General features: G+C 43.7%; 1 protein-coding gene across 1 annotated transcript in view; it reads left to right on the plus strand.

The window, feature by feature from the left end:
• PARVB (parvin beta) overlaps positions 1-2,592 on the plus strand; it is a 55,567-nt gene extending 52,975 nt beyond the window's left edge. The window contains exon 13 of the mRNA XM_087722211.1: positions 1,489-2,592. Coding sequence (XP_087578337.1) covers positions 1,489-1,565 — 77 coding nt within the window. The 3' untranslated portion in view covers positions 1,566-2,592. The remainder of the gene's footprint in view (positions 1-1,488) is intronic.
• Positions 2,593-14,539: the final 11,947 nt, after the last annotated feature.

Genomic DNA, 14,539 nt, shown 5'->3' on the forward strand with positions numbered 1-14,539 from the left:
GCTGGCTGGCAGGAGGCAGGCGTGCATGCACAATGGAGCTGAGCTGGGGCAACAACTCAGATGCCCGCAGAGAGGGCTCTGTGTGCCACCTGTGGCACGTGTGCCATAGGTTCACCATCATGGCCCTAAAATATCAAGGTTGTCCAACCTTAACCTTGAAATTTAATAAATTTGTATGCCGCCCAATCCCGTAGGACTCTGGGCGGCTTACAGAGACAAGATAAAAAAGTTAAAAATTAGGAATAAAAAGATACAGTTTTTAAAAATAACACACCATCCATTCTGTCTAGATGGGGCTGGACATTGTTCAACAGCCCCAGGCCTGCCGGAACAGCCAGGTTTTAGTGGCTTTTCGGAAGGCCGAGAGAGTGGAAAGGGTCCGGATCTCTACGGGTAGTTTGTTCCACAGGGCCAGAGCAGCTACAGAGAAGGCCCTCACCCGAGGGGTCGCCAGCCGGCATTGTCCGGCCGACGGCACCCGGAGGAGGCCCAACCTGTGAGATCTTATTGTGTACTTAAAGTGTACTTCACTCCAATAGGAATGTTTAGCTTGAAATGTTCCAGCGCCATCTGTACCCCATGATTATACTTAGATTAGCACTAAAGATCAAAATTTCACTCAAAGGCTGCCCCCAGATTATTTCTTGCCAGAGAACACTAATCCTAAATTCACTTTTTACCCTAAACAAATATCCCCAATCCTAGGATAATTCTGAAACTATAGCTGAAATCAATGTTGGATCTCAAAATAGACCAAGCTTGAATTCACTTGGATGCCAACAGGGAGTTTAATCCATAAACAAACCAAAACTAGCACTAAAAACTAAGACTTTTTGGCTTGCAATTCAAAACCATGTTTTGGTAAAGAAGAGCCACCACGTTTGTCAGTGTATAAGAATTTATGAACTGGAATAGTCATAACAAGAAGTCAGCCAATGGCAACTATTTGGTGACTGAGACGCACAGTGGTGGGTTTCAAAAATTGTTCGAACCTACTCTGTGGGTGTGGCCTCCTTTGTGGGAGTGGCTTGCTGCCCATGTGACCGGATGGGAGTGGCTTGCCGCCCATGTGACCGGATATGAAGATGCCGACGACACTTGTCAGAACCACCTTAAATTACCTCACACACAGCACTGGCATGCATAAGAATATGATGTAAACTTGTTTTTACAAGGAGACGCAGGATTATTGGTGAGCCATGTGAGATGGCTTGGAGCCTGGGTGTGGCTTAGTTTAATTGTTCTGTGTATATAAGAGTTTGTTTGTCTTTCCTTGAGTGTTCTGGCTTCTTTGTCTTGTCCTTGCTACTACTTCTTTTCTCTACCAAGTTGCAAGAGCTGCATGGGTGTTGTATACATGCATCATGTTTTATATTATTGTATATAGAGAAGTTTCTTCTATAAATGAGTCCTGCTGAATTAATTGCTTGTGTGCTGGCTGGATTGCTACAAACTCTAACAATGTTTTATTTTTTGTTTATCTCTCAGATGTTGTCAACCTGGATCTCAAATCTACCCTGCGGGTTTTATACAACTTGTTCACGAAGTACAAGAATGCAGAGTGACCTGAACGCAAGGGGTATCCCAGGAAATGGCCTTTGATTTTCCTTCCTTTGTTTTTGTTGCCTTTCCAATCAGTTTCCTAACTTGGTGGCCTTCCGTTGGGTTGGTAGGCAGTTCTCATCACCTGAAGTGAGTGAGACCGGTTCAAGAATGAAAGCTGTTGTTGTCCAATACTCTGGAAGCTAACCAGGTTGGAAATGGCTGGTTTCGGTTTGCTTTTTGTGTTGTAAACCCTCCGTTCTTTCAGCCCACAGCCTGTCTTTGGAAATGAAATTTTGCTCCCTGGAAATATCTACCGTATTTTTCGGAGTATAAGATGCACCTGAGTATAAGACGCATCAAGATTTTGAAGAGGCAATGTAAAAAAAGTTTTTGCACTCTGCAGGCCTCCCCAAAACGGTTCTTTTTTTGCAAGAAAGAGCCTGTTTTTTGTCAAAAAGGGCATGCATAGTCTTTAGGAGGCTTGTAGAGTGCTCCTGGGGGCTGGGGAGGTAAAAATGAGCAAAAAATGGCTTCTTTTTCGCTCAATTATTTTCCTCCCCAGCCCCCAGGAGTACTCTAGAAGCCTCCTAAAGGCTATGCACGGCCATTTTGGTGAAGGGGCGGAGTTTCAGGAGGCAAAAAATGCTGCATCCAATGTATAAGACACACCCAGATTTTCACCCTCTCTTTTGGGGCGGGAAAGGTGCGTCTTATACTCCGAAAAATACGGTATGTTCTGCTTTTGTCTTTTGCAGAAGTGTTGCTTAGTCTCCTCTGTTGAACAAACGTGTCTTATTCCAACAGAGGGGTCACAAACTGGCCAGGCATTGTTGAGAAGGAAGTGCCCTGTCTGGAACTTGGCACAGGTTTAGTCTGAGCTCCAAATCTCGCTTCTGCAGTGAGAGTCTGAAGATGCTTGATTCCCATCACATTGGTAGTTTAATGGAAACAACACTGACTTTTCTAGCAAAATCACTGTAGGGCTTGTGAAGGGCAAAAGCTTATGGGAATGCTGATTGTGATGTGGCAGCTGGTTTTTAAAAATGTGTTCTGGATGAGTGATCCATTTGAGGAAGGAGAGCTCCTGTTTTCCAGATTTTACAGGGGTGATTCTGTCTCCTTTTCGCCCTAATTTAGGCACATCTAGGCGTCCTTTTCATCTTTTGGGGGCGGTGATCCAAGGCTCTTTGCTAAACCTTTGACTGCATTGCTTCCCTTTTGATATCACCTATTCCCATGACCTCACTCCATATATATATTGTACATCTTGGATGGCATAGTTGCCTGTTTTGAATAAAATAGATCTTTTCTGATGAAAATTCTGGGTGTGTAGAGTTGTTGGTTCCCACAAACCTTGGTTTGCAAATGGGGATTCTTCATTATGACAGACATTGGTGGCCTGTAAAGGAGCGATAATCTTTTATCTTAAAATATGCACTCTTGATAGATATCCACTCCTCAGAAAAAGGAGTGGACCAGTCGTGGGTTTCAAAAATTGTTCGAACCTACTCTGTGGGTGTGGCCTCCTTTGGGGGAGTGGCTTGCCACCCATGTGACTGGATGGGAGTGGCTTGCCGCCCATGTGACCAGATATGAAGATGCCGACGACACTTGTCAGAACCACCTTAAATTACCTCGTACACAGCACTGGCATGCGTAAGAATATGATGTAAACTTGTTTTTTAAAAGGCATCTTTGGTTTGCACTAAAACAACTTCAACACACGCAATGTTCTGATTGCACCACAAACGCAGTAATCATCCTTACCTTTCACAGAGGCACTGAGTTTTATAAATATGAGCATGATAGTGTAGAATAATCATATCCAAGGACCAGTGGTGGGTTTCAAAAATTTTTGGAACCTCTTCTGTAGGTGTGGCCTGCTTTCCGGGTCCACTGGTTGAACCTTTTCTAATCGGTCCGGTAGATTTGACAAACCGGTTTTACCGAATAGGTGCGAACTGGTAGGAACCCACCTCTGGAGTGGACTTGTAACTCTTCACAATCTGCAGTTCAAACACTCTCTTTTTAAAAAATAGCAATAGCACTTAGATTTACCATATTTTTCGGACAATAAGACGCACAGGTGTATAAGACGCACCATGATTTCGAAGAGGTAAGTAAGAAAAAAAAGTTTTAGTCCTCCTTGACCACCAGGAGCACTCTGTAGGCTTCAGCAGGCCTGGGGAAAGGCAAAAACGCCTCAATTTTTGTGAAAAATTGGTGGAAAATGGACCTTTTTTTGCAGAAACGGGGGCATTTTTCCCTTCCCCCAGCCCTGCTGAAGCCTGCAGAGTGCTCCTGGGGGCTGGGGGAATGGAAAAACGCCTCCAGTTTTGCAAAAAACGGCCCATTTTTTGCAAAAATGGGATCCAGGGATGGAGCTTCAGGAGGCCAAAAATGGCTGTATTCGGTATATAAGATGCACCAACATTTCCATGCTCTTTTGGGGGGGGGAGGTGCATCTTATAATCTGAAAAATACGGTATATACCACTTCCAGTGCTTTGCAGCCCTCTTAGCGGTTTACAGAGTCAGCATATTGCCCCACAACGATTTGGGTCTCATTTTGCCCACTCAGAAGGGTGGAAGGCTGAGTCAACCTTGAGGCACTGAGAATCGAACTGGATGAAACACGCACCACAAACTTTCCATTAAGGCGCTTCCTGAAGTAAGTTAATAGCAACAGTCTTGCAAGGTAGTCTGGGCTGAGAGAAAGTGACTGGGCTAAAATCATTTTGTACGGGACTTGAACATGGCTCTCCCCACTCCAAAGTCACTCCATCATACTGCTCTCCTTCGAATAATCCAGGAATGAGAAACATTGTTTTGACAACATTCATATGCTCTTGGAGTCATCTGTCTGGGTGGATTGAACATGATCCCATCAACATGATCGGTACTCAAAGGAAATTGGATCTTTTCATGTTCTGATGTTCTTTTTTATTTCTTTCCTTTTTAATTTTTTTAAAAAAAGATAAACAAAATATATAAAACATACAACCTTCAACTGTTTCATATAGCATGTCTTTGGTTACAGGTTTTTGTGCATCTCCATTCTCACCACTTACAATTGTATATCAAATCACAAATTATCCATTGATGATTTTCTGTTTTCCTTGCTCCTTGGTGTTCCATTGACACCAAGAGCGTAATTTGACCACTTAGAGCAGAATTTTTCAAATTAACCTGTATGGATGTTAACTTCCAGAATGTTGGGGGTTCCATCCTAGATGAGAATGAAATTCTGTAAGCTCCCTTTCTGAGAGTTGTAGGCAATAGGGAAGTGCAGTTTTCTATTTTATTTTTTAAGTGTCCTTTTTAGGAAAGGCTGTAAAGAAAGAATATAAACAAAAAATGTGTAAAATGAATAAAATGTAGAATGCAAATAGTGGACCACGGGGAAGCAATGGAATAGAAGAATTACTATTTTCCAATAACCGATACAATTATAATAAACCCATTTCTTTAAAGAAAAAGAAAATCCCTATTAAGCTATAAAATGTCTGCTTATTGTGGCATAATTCATCAACTTAAACTGTAAAATACAATGAAATGAATCAAAACTAGAAATCTAATTTTCCAGAAAGCTGAGTTATAGACCCAATGTAGAAAAATCTAATTTGTGGTATAGTACAGAACCACGTGTTCAATTAAACTCAAGGAATTGTTTCCAATTAGGATTTAATGTTATGTTGAATTTATTTTTTAATCGTAGTTGTTGTTAGACGCTGTTTATCAAACTTGGAAACTAAAACACATGAACTTCAACTCCCAAAATTCCCAAGCCTGCATTCATCTCAAAGTTGCCAAGTTTTAGAAACACTAATTTAAGGAATTAGAGGCCATTTGTCTCCCCCCCCAAAGGTCTGTTTTTTTCTTCCAAATGTTGGCTCTGGTTCTCACGTTACTGATATGATCAGAATATCTATGGGGATTCTCAGTCATCCAAGCCACGGTTGCCCCAAAAGTGTTTTTTTCAAGAAGTAACTGGACTTTCTGGTTTTTCTTTGAAAACGTTTCGCTTCTCATCCAAGGAGCTTCTTCAGCTTGGATGAGAAGCAAAGCGTCTTCAAAGAAAAAACAGAAAGTCCAGTTGCTTCTGGAAAAAAGCACTTTTGGGGCAGATATGAAGTTGGACTCTGCATGGTTGGTACTCTTGGGGAATGGATGTTCTGGACACATGGCTTCTCCTCTGGCCACTGAATACTGACCTCTGTAGCAGGGGTAGGTTTCTGCCAGTGTTACTGCCGAATCGCTCCACGCACATGTGCCTTTAAATAGGCCTGCACATGCGCAGAATATTAAAAATGTAGGGGGGAAAAGTGACTGGGGAACCGGTTCGGGGATGTGGCAAGCCTGCCTTCCCTACCAGTTCCACCATTTCCACTACCGGTTCTCCTGAACTGGTGCGAACCGGTAGCAACCCACCTCTGCTCTGTAGCCTGGTAAGTCCCTGGGGTTGTAGGGGAGATGTCAGCCTCTGCTTTGCTACTTGCTTTCGGCTGTCATTGAAACGGGGAGGGGGAGGCATGGTATTTGGGAGGGGAAGTTTTAAGTGCAGGAGTGATTGTAAAAAGGGAGTTTTGTTCTCACCATCTACTGCACATGCTGCAGATAGTGGATTTACCTGCCAAGGCCAACTGTCCGGCATACCAATCTGATGATGCTTTTCAAAGATGGAACCCGCATGACACCTGAGGGTTGTGCAGATTGGACTATGGGATGGAGTTACCAGGGGGAGGGAGTTGGGTCACGTATTGATATCTATGATTTCGCGCGCTTTTGCCTCAGATCTTGCTTTGCTTAGCTGCTATCCACTCATAACCAGTAAAAGTACTCTTAATTCTGCAAAATGGAGTTGAGTGGTTTCTTTCTTGGTTACTGAGGGAGGCTGTCCTGACAGGAGACATAATGCCTGACTGGTGTTTTGTGTGGTCCTTGCCAGATCTTCTGGCAAACATGGCCTGCGCCGAAGGTTGGTTCAAGCCAGGCAGGAGACCTTTGCTCGACCCTTGGAAACTTACTGATTCTACTATGTAGGAGTCTTCTCCTCCTGCTGGGAAGGGGTTTTGCCTGGCCATTGAAAAAAAAAATGATTTGATTTGATTATTTTTGAGGACTATCATATGAGGACATAGATGGATTCTCTGACCAAGACTCGCCCTGCAGTGACTGTTCTTACACCTACTTGGGCAATACACAGGTTCCTTTTGCTGTCCTTGGTGGGGCAGGCGGTAGTATTTTTTGCTTCTCCCTTCTGATGATCATGCTCAGGACACTTCCCAGTTGTGTGTTCTCCACAGCGATCCAGAGGAATTGCTGGGCACAGTATCAACACTGGGCTTCTTGATTTGATTTGATTTGATTTATTGGATTTCTATGCCGCCCTCGTTCCAGAGGGCCGGAGCAGCCACAGAGAAGGTCCTCCTCCGGGTGGTAGCCAATCGGCATTGGCCAGTAGATGGAATTCGGAGGAGGCCTAATCTGTGGGATCTAATAGGTCTGTTGGAGGTAATTGGCAGCAGGCGGTCTCTCAAGTACCCAGGTCCAATACCATGAAGGGCTTTATAAGTGACGACTAGCACCTTGAAGCGTATCCGAAGGCCAATAGGCAGCCAGTGCAGCTCGCGGAGGATAGGTGTGACGTGGGTGTACCGGGGTGCACCCACAATCGCTCACGCGGCTGCATTCTGGACAAGCTGAAGTCTCCGAATGCTCTTCAAGGGCTGCCCCATTGATAGCTCATTGTCAACGTTGCCATTTCAATTTCTAAGTGCAGCCCTCTTACCAGGCACTTTTTGACTCTCTGCATGCCTCTTCTGCTCCTTCCTGTCACTCGGGGCTTTGAAGAAGAGTTTAGAGCTGTTTTGGAAGTGGCCAACCAACAGGTAAGGAGCAGCAATGAAGTTCCCTCTGTCATTTGAGCATTCTCCCATTCTAAGCATGCCCATGAACTCTCTTGATCTCGTTTTCGCAATGGAGAGGGATGGCTGGGAGTCTTTGGTAGGATAGCAATAACACTTAGATTTATATACCGCTTTACAGTGCTTTAAGCGGTTTACAGATTCAGCCTATTGCCCCCAACAATCTGCTTCCTCATTTTACCCATCTCAGAAGGATGGAAGGCTGAGTCAACCTTGAAAGTGGTGAGATTTGAACTGCCAAATTGCAGGCAGCCGGCACTTGGTGCCAAAAAGTGGTCACTGGTATGTAAAGATCATAAGTTGGGGCATATTTGCCCTTCCGGCCACTAGATGGGGCTAGAGAGCAACAACAGTATATAAAAGGTATATGCTGGGGCATTACAGTAGTCCTAAAAGTTAGGGGTTTCCTTTGAAAACAGGAAGCAGACCAGTGACATGTGCTGAGGTTCATGGCTGGTGAGGCAAGCGGGCAAAAGCTGCCCTATGTCTGCCAGTGCCAGCCATACAGTGGGACGTGTCGGCGGCATGGCTTTAAAGTGCCGGCATGGCTTTCCGCTATAGAGCGGGACACGGCCTGCTGTATGGCCGGCGCAGCGGCATGGCTTTAAAAAATAAAAAATAAAGTGCCAGCCCGCGTGCCAGCAGAGGGTAAAACAAACAAACACACGCACACACACACACACACACACACACAAATTACTTATAATAATATAAATTACAATTACTTACAAATTCCAATAATTTTGAATTCCTCCCACCAACCCACATACCTTTTCCAGCTGTATCACAGAGAATTTCAACTCTCCTCTTGTCTGCCATGATGAAAATGTAAAAAGAAAAAGGCAAGAGCTGTTGCTGCCAGAGCCTCCAGTGGATGACTCTGCTTAACTGTTTAAAAAAAGCTTCTAAAAAAAGTGCCCTCTGCAGGAGGAGGCGAGAGAACCACGTGCCTCCTTTGCATAAGGAATTTTTCTCCTTTTAACCCTTGCTTAACTCTGCTCAAGTGATCATAAAGATAGACTAAAGAAGGCACGTGGTTCTCTTGCCTCCTCCTGCAGTTAAGCACTAAGCAGAGTCATCCACTGTGACTCTGGCAGCAACTACCTCAGCCTTTTTCCTTTTAATTTTTTTTTCTTTTCACGATGACAGTGGTGAGGCCCTGCCTCCCTTGCCTCCCCTGACTGCACGTCCCTGAAGCAGACACATGAATTTCCTTTGTCTGCCATCAAGAAAAATGGAAACTATCTTGAGTGAGGAAGCAAACAAGCCAGGAGTGGCATTAAAAGTTTGGCTTTGAAAGGCAGAAGTGGTGAGTACTTAGATTTCTATAGCAACCTTTTCTGTTTGTACCTGTTTAAAAGGGTGTTGAGCCCAGATGATGATGTGATTTCCTTTTGCCTTTGCAAATGTCCAAGCTCCAAAGAAAACAAGGAAGTTACCATATTTTTCGGAGTATAAGACGCACAGGAATATAAGACGCAGAAAGATTTTGAAGAGGAAAATTTAAAAAAGAACAAGTTTTTGCATTCTCCAAACCTCCCAAAAATGGCCCGTTTTTCACGAAACCCAGTATGAGTACCCTTAGGAGGCTTATAGAGTGCTCCTGAGTAGGGCCAAAAATGAGCAAAAATTGGGCCATTTTTTGCAAAAACGGGCCTGTTTTTCATAAAAAAAGGGCATGGATAGTCTTTAGGAAGCTTATAAAGTGCTGCTGGGGACTGGGGGGGAAATGGGCCATTTTTTTGCTCATTTCTGTGCTCCCCAGCCCCCAGGAACTCTCTGAAAGCCTCTATAAGGGTATGCACGGCCATTTTGGAGAAGGGATGGAGTTTCGGGAGGCAAAAATATGCTGTATTCAGTGTATAAGATGCACCCAGATTTATAGCCTCTTTTTTGAGGGAAAAGGGTGTGTCTTATACTCCGAAAAATACAGGTACATTTTTTTTCAGTTGACTAAGAAAAACAAAACCCAGTTCATATCTCTTGATGATATCTGCAAAGGTAAGCACTTAATCTATTTTATAGGATTCTATAAACCTAAATGTAATTCTCTTGCTACCCCAAAAATTCTTACATCCACATAAATTCCCATGAAAACAGCAACTGCAGTCCAAACAATAAGTAAAAAAAGAGCCACTTTTCATGGACGGCCATATAATTTTGATAGATAAACAAATAAAAATCTATTTCTCCCCTAAGGTTTACTGGTTTTTTGTATTTAGCAATAAAAAGCTCAGCTTGATGTGCAATGTTTTGCAAATTATTGACCGGATCATCAGCTGCTCTACATGAATAGAAAAATTTAACAGAATAACAGAGCTGGAAAGGAGGTTGAAGGTCTTCTAGTCCAACCCCCTGCTCAATTAGGAGACCGTATACCATTTCAGACAAATGGCTGCCCAATCTCTTAAGTTAAGGTTATTGTTATGACTTAGGCTTCCCCAGAAGCACGAAACCGAGTCCTCATCTCGATAAACCCCTTTTATTTAATTTACAGTGAATTCCTCTCCAGCAAAGCCTTTCCTCTCCGGCAGTCTTTCAAGGTAGTTCACAATTACCAATCTTTATCAGGCTTGGAGAGTGGCCAGGCTGATATCTTTCAGATGCTGCAATACTTGGCAAGAATGCAGGAATGAACTAATAGTCTCCTGCAAACTCCACTCCCCTTTCGCTCCTCTTTTATTTCCTCTGGGAGGGTCCATTCGTCATCCACCTGGGGCCTTACTCCCAAGTCGACCCGTGTTCTTTAGCTGTTCCCTTTGTCTGGCAACTCTGCACATGTGCACACTGGGAACAGGCTCCAGCTGTTCGTCTGCCTCACTGATGTCTGATTCCGAAGGCGGCCCAGGCCCCCTCTCTGCCTCCGACACTGAGCCCTCATCAGAAACTTCCCCAGACTCCAGGACTGGCCCATCTTCCTCCCCAACCTCCTCACTGTCCGAATCTTCTGCCAAGAGGTCTGCTGTCTGCTACAATTTGATGCCAAGCAAAGCCCCGCCCCAACTTATCAACTTATCCAATTTATTACTGCGATAAATAATATCTGTCCCTTATTCAATTATCCATTCATTTGCCCAAAGTGGCATTCCTAGGTTTACTCCATTGGATCACCTTATGGGGCTGTGTTAAAATATTGATGGTGACTGTAACATTTGACATAAGGTCTTGGGGAAAAATATCTTCCCATGATATTTAACTACCTTTTCAGTTGTTTGCTTAAAGAGTCCATTAAGCTCTTAAAAGCTTAAAAACACACAAACCTGCCAAATGCAATAATACCGAGAGAGGAAGAAGGAAAAAATAAGTCTTAAGAATGGATTGAAAAGGTTTGCTTAAAGGTTACGGGTTGGTTGAAGGAGATCCAGCTGTATTATTTTTTGGATGCATACAAACACTCCTTGTCTGCCATTTGTCCAACCTTTTCATGGCTTAAATAATGAATTTTTTTTCAAAGGGCGCCACCTGTCTCCCCGATTCTGTTCTCTTTAAAAAGAAAAGGAAATTAACCTTGCAATGATGTTGTCCTATAGCTTTGGAACCAGTGAGAAGTTGATTACAGTACAGCCACAAACTGGGTCTTCCTATGTTCAGATTTAACACCTTTCCATTGTGCGATTCTCTCTCTCTCTCAAACACAAACATACAATATTAGATTTGCTAATAGGATCATGGAAGAAGTTGCCTGTTTTGGCATACAAGCTGGGTGTGAAAGGCTTTCCATCATTTCTTTGTATTAGCGTTTTTTTTGGGGGGGGGGGATGCCGCACACTGCTAGCTCATATTTATGTGATTGTCCACTAGGACTCAAAAGTCTCCACACTAGGAGATCAAGAATGCAGGATCTCCACAAAACAATGGACTTGTACCAGATGGTGACTGCTCAAATCATACAACTGGTCACATATATCCATTTGTTTGTTTGTTTGTTTGTTTGTCAAACGTGTACAAGATAGCAGGTGTAAGTTTAAACATGGACATGAATAAAGGAAATGAATACAAATAAATGGGGACAGTAGGACGGGGGTGGTAGGCACGCTGCAGTGGTGGGTTTCAAAAATTTTTGGAACCTCTTCTGTAGGTGTGGCCTGCTTTCCGGGTCCATTGGTGGAACCTCTTCTAACCGGTTTGGTAGATTTGACGAACCGGTTCTACTGAATAGGTGCGAACTGGTAGGAACCCACCTCTGGCACGCTGGTGTGCTTATGCACGCCCCCTTTACGGACCTCCCAGGAATGGTGTGAGGTCCACGGTAGACAGTTTGAGGTTGAAGCTGTGAGGGTTTGAGGCTGTAACAATGGAGTCAGCTAGAGCATTCCAGGCGTTGACCACTCTGTTGCTGAAGTTGTATTTTCTGCAATCGAGTTTGGAAAGTTTTACCTTGAGTTTGTATCGGTCGTTTGCCCATGAATTATTGTGGTTGAAGCTGAAGTGGTCGTTGATAGGTAGGATGCTGTAGCCGACAATTTTGTGTACTATGGTTAGGTCCGACTGCAAGCATTACAGTTCCAGATTGTCCAAGCCTAAAATTTCGAGCCTGGTGGCCTAAGGGATTCTATTGTGAGGAGTGGAGTGGAGGACGCTTCTCGTGAAATACCTCTGGACCCGCTCGATCATATTAATGTCCGATATGCAGTGTGGGTTCCAGGCAGATGAGCTGTATTAGAGAATAGGTCTGGCAAGGGTTTTGTATGCCCTACTTATCCTTAACAGCAGGTGGCTTGAAATCTGAAGGTGGAAGACACAATCCTTAATATCCTGTCTTTATCACCTGGAGGTTGGATTATCACAACGCTCTCTCCTTGGGGTTGCCCAGAAAGTAGCCAGAAAGTTCAGCTGCAAGTTCTGCAAGTTTAATGAGATTAAACACTCATCATTAAGGTAGGCTAATGGTGTCTGTTTTCCTTCCTCCAGGTATGGGTAGATCTTGACATACTATCATAATGGAGGCTGCCCATTGCAGTCATATGTTGTAAGGATTTTAAAACAGGTCTGTTTTTATGATCATTTTTGTGGTGGTTATACAGCAAATGCCATTGCCTTTAAACGAACTCATGGTTCACTATGGATGTGGTTTTGCTGAAAACCGCCAATGTTGGTTTTCCACGAAACCATTATAAAATTGGATTATGTAACTCTGGGATGCTGCAAATGGTGGTAAACACAGCTATTTTGCCCAGTGTCCAAAATTCATTCATGGAGCTACATGGAGGGGGGCTGACTGTCAAAATTTCAGAACTGGATTGTGAGTCTCCTTTTTCAGATTGGCTTTAACTTGAACCGGTCTTAACTTGAGGAGCACCTGTAAAAGATTTGAGCAAAGAACCGACAACATCCTTATTAAAGGATTATTGGAAATGGTTCTATCCGTGGGAATTAGTAAGCGATTTCCACAAAGGTGCCTGAAATAGCTATTCCTGCTTTTATCACATTTTGACAGTTTTAGTGATAGAGCTGTTTACAATCTGTATTGCATGCAGGGGGAACATCACAACTGAACTCCATCCCTTTTCTAAGTGGCCTCTTGTGGAAGATGAGTAACTCTGCCATCTGGTTGAATTGGACCCTTTCCTGGGTGCTGGCTGTGGGGGCTATTGGTCAGCATTCAAACCCACCTGCCCGTCCAATGAATGAAAGTGTCACCTCCATCTTCCCTGAGTCCTTGCGCTGCCTGGGTTCGGGTCAACGCTTTGGGCTCAGGATCCCAGACAGCACCCCGGAGTTGGGGGAGCTGGTAGTTTTTAAAGAGGATTTGGGTTAATGTCAAAGTTCCATTTTATTAGAGATGTCATATCGGCACATCTGGGAAAACCCAAATCTGAAAGTTTCCAGGTTTTCCCCACCCAAATGAAAGTCCAAGCCCCTGCCCAGCACCCACATGTCCATCACATGATCCAACCAGGCACCATCCAAAACTGGAGATGCCTCCCAGTCACACCATCGCAGCTGCAGGGCAAGGTGTCCTTGACTCTCTGAGAAAGGAACGTTATTTGGACTATATCTCACCCATACTGCATATAATTCCCCCTCCCATTTTCACAAAGTAGAAAATGTGGCAGGCCTGATGGCCCAGTGTGAAAGATGGCGTCCAGGCCTGACAGAAAATTTAATTAGAAACAGAATCAGGCAGTCATGTAAACTGGGTTATTACCTCTCTGGCTCTGATACGTTCCCAGTTAAACAGCACAGATGGTGCAACAGGTTTTCCTGGTCTATAGCTGAGGGCACCACAGATGCCTGGTGATCTTTTTTTTGCCTAATTTTGCTCACATCAAGCAGCCTTTTTCCACGAGAGGAGGCAAAATGTTGGTGCTGCGGGGAGAGGGCCCAACGGGATTAGATAAAAGCCACTGCGGCTGATTTCTCTTTTTAGAGGGAAGTGTGAACAGAACGAAATCACTTCAACGCGTCGAATTTCTTCCAGCTTAAAAAAAAAAAGTGGGATGGGAAGGTTTACTGTTAGCCAGTTGCTAAGAAATATTTTGCTCCCCGATTTCCTATTTTTTTTAGATGCGCATCGAAGCTATTTTTGCTCTAAACTTGCAACATATTCATCAATATTGTCTGATGAATCTTTACGACTCCCTTCAATTCCGTCTCTTACACAAGGATGCTTATGAATAACAATACACTTGGCTTTGGTAGTGAGAGGTCCCTTATTTAAAAGCACATCCTTTGCAAAGGAAGTTGTCTATAACCTTCTTGACTTGAAGTTATATAATAAGAAACGGGCACCAAAGATGGATTATGTATGTATGTATGTGTGTGTGTGTGTGTGTGTGTGTGTGTGTGTGTGTATGTATGTATTAGTGGTGGGTTTCAAAAATTGTTCGAACTTACTTTGTGGGTGTGGCCTCCTTTGTGGGAGTGGCTTGCCACCCATGTGACCGGATAGGAGTGGCTTGCCACCCATGTGATCAGATATGAAGATGCCGACGACACTTGTCAGAACCACCTTAAATTACCTCACACACAGCACTGGCATGCATAAGAATATGATGTAAACTTGTTTTTTAAAAGGCATCTTTGGTTTGCGTTAAAACAACTTCAACACACGCAATGTTCTGATTG

This window comes from Thamnophis sirtalis, unplaced genomic scaffold (assembly GCF_051295495.1).
Source record: "Thamnophis sirtalis isolate CommonGarterSnake01/CBP01778 unplaced genomic scaffold, rThaSir2_p1.2 scaffold_9, whole genome shotgun sequence".
In the NCBI taxonomy this organism is placed as follows: Eukaryota; Metazoa; Chordata; class Lepidosauria; order Squamata; family Natricidae; genus Thamnophis; species Thamnophis sirtalis.